The sequence below is a fragment of the Toxoplasma gondii genome, chromosome VIIa, assembly GCF_000006565.2.
Source record: "Toxoplasma gondii ME49 chromosome VIIa, whole genome shotgun sequence".
NCBI lineage: Eukaryota > Apicomplexa > Conoidasida > Eucoccidiorida > Sarcocystidae > Toxoplasma > Toxoplasma gondii.
In genome coordinates this window covers 2678772-2689766 of record NC_031474.1, presented here as the reverse complement: position 1 = coordinate 2689766, position 10995 = coordinate 2678772, and the positions used below count along the sequence as shown (strand labels likewise).

Sequence of the window (10995 nt, the reverse complement as noted above, 5' to 3'; positions counted from 1 at the left end):
GTCACAGTGTCTTCTTTCATTTAGTAAAGGTCTCAGAACGCCTTTAGACCTTCCTACTCTCTGGGTTTCTCAGTCGTTCCTGGGTTCACTTTGCACTTTACACTGTAGAGCGATCCAGGAGGGGCTGAACAGACCCCGCTTGTCCGGTGTGCCTTGCGTGGATTCACCGTTTCCAGTCACAAAGGCTACACTCGTCCTTTTCTGGGCAGCAGGATGGGGCCAGAAATCAGTAGAAAGAAAGAGAACAAGAACAAAGACTCCAACTCTTCTTGTCAGTTTGTTTTCACCTCAGAAATGGACCGGAGACATTTCGCTTGTACATCAATGTCCAACATCCACACGCCTGCACGCTTTCTCACTCTGCCTAAAATAAAGTGCAGAACCATCTACTCAAATATATATAAATATATGTAAGTAAATGTTCAACCGTAGTGCATGCATACATGGAATGAGGAAGGCAGAAAATTATGGAGTTCGATGTTCTCAGACGCTCACCTTATTCCTCGTGGGTTACATTCTACGCGTAATGCATGTATTGCTGCTACCAGTCGTATTAGCATTGTGAGAGGTTTACTCGTCACATCACTACGGTATCTACATCTGCATTGCACGAGACAGTAGCCGAATGGGAGCCGTGGGGAACGGTGGCTAGATGAGTCAAGCTCTCCGATGTGATGAAACGCAGATGACTTTGACGCTTTCTTTGTGAGAGGCACTTGACACGAATGCTCAACGAGAGCCATGGACACCCTGGAAAGAAGCGAGCAGCCGCTCCCGTATCAACAGCGCGTTCCACGGAGAGGTACATGAGTGATTTAGCTCGTGAATCCGTTCAAGAACTCGTTCAAGAACTGAATGATCTGGCTGCGATTGTTCCAGGAGTAAAGGCCGCTTGCGTGCAGATCCGAATTCGAGTAGTGGGTCAGCAACGCTCTGACAAGGTGATACCCGTTGGAATGACCCAAGGAGCTGGGCTCATCCACGCCTCTCCCTCTTGTGTCTGGTAAAAAGAGAGTGTAAGCAAAAGGCGCTGCATAAAGGGCGCGTCTTCAAAGAAAGTCTCGCTTTCTGAAAAACGACGTTTCCATCTCATGAAAGAGGCCACTTGACCTTGTGCCCAAGCAGATTTCTTTTCCTCGACGCCGGGTATACGCTCGGCGGAGCCAATCAAAAATTCCTGCAGACGCATGTATGACTCTGCAGTACATGTTTACGGGGATGCTTCTATCAATGTGTGAAAAGATCTATTCCTGTGTTTGCAGATGTGTGCTCATGTATTTGGTCAGCGTCGGGAAAATGCTCCGAGTGACAGAGACGAAGAATTTCGGCGGACCCCTGCAGACACTCTTCGGCAAAGTGCGTCTGTGTCTCGCGCGGGCCTTGTTTGCAAGTTGAGAAACGGAGTTCGATAAAAACGGAGTCCAGACGTTGTTTATAACCAAGATCGAGCTGAAAACCTTTGTCAACGGAGTGGTGAAAGAAGCTGACTCGTTCCTGGAGGTTGTAAGTCCTTCTTGGCGCGAAAGCAAATCAAAAAAAGACGAAGTGGAAAAACGTCTTTCGTCTGTCTCCGCAGCCACTGAGAAGCGCGCATAGCGTCTAAGCAGGAAGGTACTGTGTCTCTGTTCCCTCCTCCCTCCTCTTCTCATTTTACCTCTCTCCGCACTACGCAGACACACTTGCATTCTGTCAACCGGTTGGTCTTCCTCTCCGTCATGTCCCTCGCCTCACGCGGGCTTCAAGTCTCTCGCTTCGAACTCCTCGACCTTTTCGTCCTCATGTCCTGCAGCTCGAGGCCCCGACTGTTTTCGGGGTTCGTGGTGCTCGCAGCCTTCAACTTCCTTGTCACTTTCCGGCATCTTCCACCTCGCAGAAACGTTGAGGAGACCCGCCAACTCTTTCAGGTCGACTTGCTTGAAGGCAGGAAAGAGACCCGGATGGAGCGCAGCGCCGTCCCGCGTTAGCAATCTGTCGGCTACCGCGATCTCGAGATCGAGATAGACCTCGTCCTCCTCTTCGAGAGACTTGGTTGTTGATTCTCTCCGTGTCAGTCCAAGTTGATAGTTGCTCCCAGCTACGAACGCCTCCCCCACTGGATTGTCCAATGCAAACCGTACACGACTGTTTTTGTGGACCCCGTCTTTCGTTTCATTGTTTTCCTCGAGGCGGCGGGAGTGTTGTATACGCGGTTTGGACTCCAGTTCCTCTTCGGGGTCCTGTTCTGCCCTTTCGTCCCCCATAAAACGCCCTCTTCGTTCGCCCTCCTTTTCATTCACATCTCTTTCCTCATTATCAACTTCTTCTTCCTCTCCTGCAAGGGTCACAGTCAGACTCGGGGGCGCGCCTGCCGGCCTCCTCCCGCCGTCGCCTGGAGCCCAACTAGCGGTCGCCGGAGGGTCGGGGACTGCGGGTTTGAGAACCGCGTTTGCTGACCCGTCGCCTGGGGTGTCGAGCCCAGATGAGTTACCGTCCTTCCCCGGATCCGCGCAAGACGCCAAAGGCGGAACTTCCTTCTGGAAATTCCTTCCATGGTGAAGACGAACTTCTCGAGAAGAGACACTTTTGTGGTGCTGGCGAACATCGTGCAGGCGCGCCAGCAGCTTCTTTTGCAAGTAGGAGTCCCCGTCTAGCCACGATGCGAGGGTTTCGCACATTAGAGTCGCACCGACAGCAACTGGGAAGAGAGAAGAGGCCAGAGAAAAAAGGAGGCAAAGCTCTGGATGCAGAAGCCAATTCAAAACGAGGGCGCCACGAGGAAGAGACAGGGAAAATCGGAAAACATCGACGACGTAGGATGCATGTGGCGGTTTCACCTCAGACGCCGAGAGTGTCACCGCGTTTCCAAAGAGAAGCAGAAACGGGGGACCGAATACAGCCAACAGAACAGGGTACGCAGATTCACGTTCCCTGGAATTAGTTCCGTCTATTTAGTTCCTTTGATATACGGTGTTTTAATAATTTAATAATTACTGTCAAAAAAGAAAGGGTGCGCCCCTTCCCCACTCTGTCCAGCCTCTCTTCGCTCCTCCTTCTCTGTTTAGAGCTGACGCATCCCATTGCACGTTCTTTCTCGTAAGAGCAAGGCGCGTTCTCGCATCGGTTTTTATCCTAGGCATGTTTGCTGTGAATCTCCAACTGTACGGTCCACGCTCGGTGCACAGCTCGAGATTGGAGAATCTCTCTTGGACCAGCCTCTCTCCCCGACCGCCCCTACTCCTGCATCCCGTTCTTTCTTCGCCTTGCTCAATGCTCTCAGCGCAGACGCGCTAGCTTTGAACTTCTGCTGAGCGTCCCTCGGCCCTCTTTTTCTTTCCAGCTTACTCTCAAATGCGGAGGTGTGTCGTCGAAGCTCCTTGTACTGGACGTTGAAGCCGACGGCCCTCTGAATCATCTGATACAGGAGGGTCGCCTCGTCCTTTTCTGCTGCGCCGCCTCTCGAGCTCTCGTGACCTTCTCCAGAGCCTGCCAGGCATTTTCGTCCTTCAGACTCAGGCGAGGGCGAAGCGCATCCCTGGTCCAAACGAGGGAGGTCCGGCAGAGACGCTTGAGTTCCCAGGGCAGAAGTTCGCGGAGAGGCAGTGGAGGGAAGAACCGGCGAAGATGCAAGTGACGCATCAGACGCGAAAGGCGCGGGGGCGCGTGACTCGAGAGCGAGAACGTTGTTCATGCTCAGGAGCGCAACGCTGTGGTTGGAGCCCAGAGCGCGACAGAGGGACCGCAGGCCGATGACGGTGATGGGGTTGCCGCTGAGATTGACGACCTTGGAAAACGAGAAAGGCGCAGAAGTTTGAACCAAAAGAGACCGAGTCAGAGAGAGAGAGAGAGAGAGTCCTAAGGAACGCTTCGCGTGTCCAGACACCCGCTCGCGTACACCACTCCATGAGAGTCTGATGCGTTACCAAGTATTCACTGGAGAAACGATGCCAAGGGAGCACAGGATCCAGGACATTGCTCGCTATTCTAAACAGACGCAAACAACACAGAAATTGACACGCATCGCGAGTGTAGATTTCGCGTCCAGACAACTTCGTCCTGAACTTTGAGCATGTTTCTGAACTTGTAAGCAAAGGTTGCATGGGGCATCCCTTTCCCAGTAGAGGCGCCGGTCCCCTGTATAACGACAAAGCAACTTCCCTCCGACATTCCAAGCCTCAGAAAGGCATGCGCAAGAGCCGCAAAAGAATTGGGCTGCCTCAGAGAGACAATCCATGTTTGACGTAACGAAACTGGTTGAGAGCCTCTCAGAAGTTCTCTCTCACCCTCTCTCCCTCCGATACGAAGTGCTCTGGGCCGACTCGTTCCTCCCTGCCTCTTACCTGGAGTCGCGCGTGGACGGCGATAGCGTCCGCGAGCAGGGCAAGCCCAGCATCGGATATTTGACCAAAACTAAAGTCGATTTCTTCCATTTTTAACCAATCTTGTTTCAGCGCGGTCGCCGCCAAGCGACAGACACTCTCGCCGCTTCCTCGCACCTCCAGGTCTACTGTCTCCTCCGCGCGACCTGCGTCTGCCGAGGAGGTCAGGCGCCGGCGTCGCACGGGCGCCGTGGCGTCCAAGTCCTTCTGGACTGCGGCCCCGCTCCCTTCGCTTGGTACAACTCTCGGAACAGATGAAGGCGAAGAAGAGAGAAGAGACGAGCGAGAGATCGAGGGAGAACGAGAGCGAGAAGAACGAGACGAACGCACAGAATGATGGACTGGGAGGGGGAGAGCACTGGCGGACGAGACGTCGGAGAAGTCGCACATCAGCGCGTTGCTCAAGAGAAGGCGACGAAGATTTGCACAGCGGCGAAGACACTCGAGAAGGTGCAGAGTGTCGAGAGGAGCTGAAAAAAGACAATAGCGTCTTTGCATCATCATCCCCAGATGCCCGACTGGCGTCTCCTTAGTGTTCGCGTTACCATCGTGTCAGTGCACTCTCGGAAACGATAAAGCATGTATCGCATTGAGTGAGAAGACATTATGGGGGTAAGCGGAATTATGCAACCGATAGACTTCGTCAACGTGGACGGTCCCCGCCCGCTACAGAAGAAGTCGGTGACATTCACATGCGTCCAGCTACATGTAAACGTAGATAGATACACAGATTGACATATATATATATATATGTTATATATATATATATGTTATATATATATATATGTATGTTATATATATATATATATATATATATGTTACATATATATATATATATGGACGTACGAAAGGACAGATTCACTTACAGAGGTGGCATAGATTGAGGTCGAGGACTTGTAGGTTCCGCATGCAGGTGAGGGAAACGCCGAGGAGTTGAGCGGCTGCGCTGCTTTGCCAGCTTTTTTCTTCGCGGTGTGCCGATTCCCCACAAGGGGATTCTCCGTAGGGCGCTGCGCATGCAGGCGCGGAGCCAAAGGCGTTGTCGTTCATGCGGAGTTCTTCAATCCAGGAGGCCGTCTGTGAAGAGAAGTAAGAAACATCACTTGAGATTCCACTTCCAAAATGGATGATGAAGCATATCGACCGCAACTCGAGGACGCCCATTAGACAGAAGGCTCGCTGTTCGCCACAGCTTTAAGTGAAACTCGTTTCAGACATAGACTTGTTTTTTTATCGATTCTTCTTGCTCCCGATCGTCTGCCTCTACTACGCCGTTCTCTGTACTATTTCGCTTCCGCTAAATACGCATGAATAAATTTATATTGGTGAATGCGTATGTCTCTAGAGAGGCAGGTTTGTCATATATATATATATATATATACATATATATATGCGTGTATCGGTTTGTGTGCTGTTCACCTTCTGTCTCTTTTCATGCGTTTTTGTTAAGTTCGTTTTTCACATGACTGTCCCTTGCCTGGACGTTCCGTTCAGCTTACTCGTTGCATGTGCGTCTTGTCTGAACGTGTACACATCGTCTCTGTTTGATTCATACGGCGGCGTCTTCCTCTCTCGACTGTGTTCAGGAGCCCCCGACAAGCAGACTCTTTCTTTGCACAGAAACATGAACATCTACCGTTGCCTCGCCTTTCTGTCGTGTCTCACCAAAAGCGTCCTGGCGACGAGCGCCGCCTCCAAAGAGGAGAGACCCTTTGCGCTGAGACTTAGTCGCGTTTCTCCAGGATTCAGCATCTTCGCGAGAGGCACTGAAATGAAACCACGGTCTTCGGCGTCCTCTCTTGTGTCTTCCTGCTGCTTCACTGGCGAGGCAGAAGAAAACGACGAGGAGGAGAAAGGAAGCGACGACGCCGGGGACGAAGACGGTGGTGAACGGAGAGAGGACGAAGCTGTAGGGAGAATGATCGTCTCGGCATTCAGATGTCTGGCGAACTTTGCTAGATAGCGAATGCGAAAGGGGTCGAACTTGACGCCGCGAAGGTCCAGTGTAACTTGTTTCGGCGTTGATGGCTTCAGAGGCAGAGACGACAAGACAGGCGAAGCGACAGTGGCGGCCTTGAAGGTAAGCGACGGAGAGGAAAGCCCGCCAGCGGAGTCCACCGCCGGCGCAACCAGCGTGGAGCGTTGCAGCGGCTCTCCTACACCTGAGAGAAGAATAAAGAAAGCGAACGAAGAGCGAAACAGTGCAGGCGAGACCAAAGAGGAAACTGCAAACAAAGTACAGGGGAAGAGGGAACGATACGCAACTTGGGAAGGAAAAAAAGAATGAGCATCGAAGCAGCACATAAGCACGATTCAGCAGACTAGACACGGAAGCTCTGTAGTCCTAAAGCAAACGAAGAACAGAACCGTGAATGATAGAAAACAAGAGAGGACCAAAGTATCTCTTGAAAATAAAAAGGGTGGAAAAGCATTTCGTGAACAAGGCAGACCCTCGAGCTGCTAGCGTCTTGACGAGGTTGTCTCTGCTTTGGATAATCTTTCTGTCTGTTCTTCGTGGTGATTGCTACGGCGCTCCAACGAAGCATTTCAATCTTTCGTAAAGACCGTGTTCACCTTAGATGCCCTTACGACTGGACATTTGTCTCCCTGTCAGCGTACTTGCTTCCCTCCGACACAAACGACTCCTCTGGTGTGGAGGATAAAACGGTGAAGAAAAAGCATTCTCTCCAGCGACGGGAGAAGCATTTGCAGCGTAACATTAGCACGACAGCATGCGAACGAAGGAACCGAGACACCGACGATGGAAAGAGGAGAGAAAAAGTGACTTTCTGACGAGACACCACGGTCTCCCAACGAAGGCCTCTAAACTCCCGGAATTTCAAGCTTTTCGTTCTCCTGGATGTCTTTCCCTGAACTGCCAGTTACGCAACAGGACTGGAAGCGTAGCGCTCCAATTGACTCCATTTTTTGCGAATTTCGTCCTCGACGTTGATGTTTAAGAGACGAACTTTGGATCGACTGCAAGCAGTCTTGCGCAGCATCAGCTAAGGCGCGAGGCAGGTGGCGAAGATTCTTCTGCAGATCCTGGAGGAGATTTTTCAGCTCTTCAACTTCTTTGAATCGCTTCTGTGCTTCAGGATGCAGCGCTCTGCTCAAGAGACGAAATGAGACCGTGGAACAACGGAGTGAACCAAATAAGGCGGAAGGCGAAACAGCGAAAGCACCCGAACAACATGGCTCGCCACAGCAAAGAAGAACATGGGCCAAGCGGGCGAGCAGGCAAATGAGAAGAGGTGAAGAAGGAGAAACAGAAACACGAGAAGAAGGAAACGCAGAAGCAGCAGAAAAACCGGGGGAGCTTGGATACATCCATTCTCGGGGCACAAGTAGATTCGCAAATGCTAAACGAGACCGCCTCCGTTTACTTGGAAAGGAACCGCACTCAAGTATGCAAACATAGTGGCGATCATCCTCTCCCCCAAAATTCCTGAAAGCGAGTCTAAGCACTGATCGGCTCGTCCGCGTATACCCTTTTATAAATACCACGGCACATTCAGACAGATGCATATACTCCTAGATGCCGATGAGCACACACAAAAATTTGCACACATACATACAAACCGTTTACACATACATATACATATATATACATATACATATACATATGTATATATATATATGTATATATAGACGTATCCATGTATATGCATACATATCTACATGCATATATATATGCATATACGTTGTAGCTGATACACGTCTGTGGACGCTACATTTTACTAGTTTTGAAGTGTTTCCAACCACTAGTTGCGGGACATCTGAGTCGCCTTTCAATCTCTCTACGTCTGCATATCTAGACATATATATATATATATATATATATATATATATATACATACATATATATACATATATATACATATATATACGTATACTTATAGACATAAATATATATAGTATAGATGTAGGTACGTAAATACGTATATAATCCGGTTCAAGATTGCGAGTGACCGATGTAACTCATTTGAGGTTTTTTTCTGATTACTTGCTGAGGATGGCAATAAAATTATCGGAGAGTCCGTATGCATGTAAAGGGAGAATGCGCTGCTCGAAGTGAATCTGGAGTTCTTCGTCGACTGATGAAAGGGATGTATGTTCAGTCGTGAGGGAGGACAGACAGCATCCTCTTGCTTGGACAAGGATGTGTGGCGAGACGCAGTTTTGCCATGGTTGCTGTTCTTTCACTCCTTGCTCGTTTCGTCTTACATCCCAGAACGCCCGCTCTTTCTCCTCTCTCAATTCGCACCATCCTCCCCCTCTCTCCCCACCTCCCGGTGCCTCCTCAGACATCCACCGATCCCCAAGTCGCTCTTCCGCTTCCTGGTTTTCGTCCTTGTTTTTTTCCTCTGCTTGGCGGCTTTCTCTTCCGGTTCCCTGTCCATCCTCGCCCGCCTCGTCTTCCCTTTTCTTGCCGCCGTCCTCTGCCTCATACGGCTCCCAGAACGTCGGAGCACAGGAGAGCGGCGTAGGCGCCTCCAGAGTCACGCACTCCGCAATGAGCCTCGCAGTCGCGTAGAGGTCCCAAGTCTTTCGGATTTCCAGAGAAGGAAATCTTGGCCGCGACTTCCGTCGCTGTCCGTTGGTGCTTCCACCTTCCCTCTCCCTTCCTTCTCCGTTCTCGCTTGAACACAGACCGCGCTCGCCTCTCCCGACTGCGGCTGCTTCGGCCGCGAGAGACAGTTGCAGGAACTGCTGCTCTGGAGGCGCGTACGCACCTGCGAGCGCTCCAGCACCCGCAACCGAAGGGAGTTCCTGCTCGACTTCTCGCGGCGAAACGCCCAAGGCCCTCGCCGATAGCAAGCGCCTTCTCGCCTCTGCTACGAGGTGTGAAACCTCGTCCTCGAGACTTCCAGCAGCGCCTCTCTCCGCTGCATGCAGGGACGGACTTGTCTCCTCTCGGCTACCGCAAAGAGCAGCCGCAGCGGGAGGACCGTTTGTGTCGGCACTTGAGGCGGACGTCTCTGTTCTTGCCGGCTCCCGGGCGTCGATGCCGAGTTGCCAGTCCAGCAGAACGAGCGTCGAGTCTGCAAGAGAGTCGATCTCTCTCTGTGCGTCTTCGCAGCCGCTGCCGCCAGCGAGCTGCGTTTCCTCTGCTACGCATTCTGGCGCCTCCACAGAACTCATCCACGGCGCGAAGCTGGCGCCTCTGTGCTGCTGCACAAGAATCTTTCGAGGCTGCAGTTGCCCATGCGTCAGGCCGACTCGGTGCTGCTCCTCCAACAAGGACAAGAGCGATAGCCACAGATCCACGAGTGTCTTCTCAGAAAAGGCTGGCGCTCGCAGTTGAGGAGACGAAGAGGAGACAGCAGAGGAGACAGCAGAAGAGACAGCCGAGAAAGAACACTTCGGTGTCTGTGTGATCCGTTTGCGACTGAGGAAAGCTTCCAGCGTTTCGCCGCCTTCCCAGGCAAGCAGTTGGAAGGCAAACGGCCGAATTTCTCCGTGGAGAATGCAGCGCGCAGTGTGAGCACGACCGGCGTCTCTCAGTATCTGAGTCCGCTTGTGAAGGTGGGCGGCTTCGGCCAGAAAAGACGAGAGGCAAAGCGCTGGGGAGGCAGGCGACGAGGAACACCACGAGCACGGTCTGAGCAAGAGAAAAGAAAGAGTGTGTGGCTCAACAAATGCACTAGAAGCTTCGGAAAGGGAACATTTCATTCTCGTCGTTCGGCTGCTGGTTCCTTCGGCCGAGATATGTCTCTACACTGAGCAGCAAGAGACTCAAAAACCCTCGGAGCCGTGGCAAAGAGACAAGAATGCGCTTTCGCTTTTGATAGGCATGTGAGCCTTTGTACATTGATGGCCCATCCCGATACACTTCTATCGAGTTTCATATACTGCGATACACGAACGCATGCAGATAAAAAACTTACACTGCCAGATTCAGATCGATGTAGTCAAACAGACGGACACAGATATACAGAGATAGATATGTAGATACAGATCAGAACAGATGACTAGGCAGATTCATTTATGCCTAGATGAATACGCAGTTGTTGCGATAGCTAGTTCAACAGATCGACACAGATATAGGGAGAGAGGGAGAGAGCCAAGACGTATCTGTAGCGAGACGTAGGTCTGGAGAGACGTTGAAGTGGACACACCACAGTGGGAGGAAGCGACCATTCCGTCAGACGCCTGGTGTTCAGCCTGACAGTGAAGAACGGCCTCGAACGGGGCACAGTATTGTCTTCAGCATGCGCATTTCGTCGCCTGAGAAGTTTTCTGCCAACCACACAATGAGAGTGTCTGGTCCAGTGACTTGAAACGCCAAACACTGTTGGCCTTTGTTGAGCGCCCGTCCACGAGAGAAGTCGTTTTCTTTTGCGCCACCGCCTCTCACCTGTAGTGGCCGGGTCTGAGGGAGCTTCTGTCTTCTCGATTGACGACCAGTTTGAGGGCAAACAGCTGTCCGGTCGCCTTCTCTCGCGCTTTGAACACGACGCGGCTGTGAGGCACTCTCGCGCTGTTGTGGAGAAGCCGAAGAATTTCATAGTGCCCCAGAAAGACAGACCCAGGCCGCAGCGAAGACATCAAAGGTAAAGCAAAGCTGGGAAGAGTCAGACGGAGCGTGTCTGCCAGCTCCAGCGCAGGCTGAAGACAGAGAGAAATTCGTCTCTCA

General features: G+C 51.6%; 1 protein-coding gene across 1 annotated transcript; it reads right to left on the bottom strand.

Annotated features, from left to right (window-relative positions):
- Nucleotides 1-1380: 1380 nt before the first annotated feature.
- TGME49_203200 (hypothetical protein) lies at nt 1381-10031 on the bottom strand (the record flags this gene model as incomplete). Its single annotated transcript, XM_018779244.1, has 7 exons — nt 1381-2674; nt 3322-3760; nt 4317-4825; nt 5222-5432; nt 6021-6517; nt 7325-7464; nt 8362-10031. 7 exons carry the CDS (start codon nt 10029-10031, stop codon nt 1728-1730), a joined length of 4413 nt encoding a protein of 1470 aa, XP_018637364.1. The 3' UTR covers nt 1381-1727.
- Nucleotides 10032-10995: the final 964 nt, after the last annotated feature.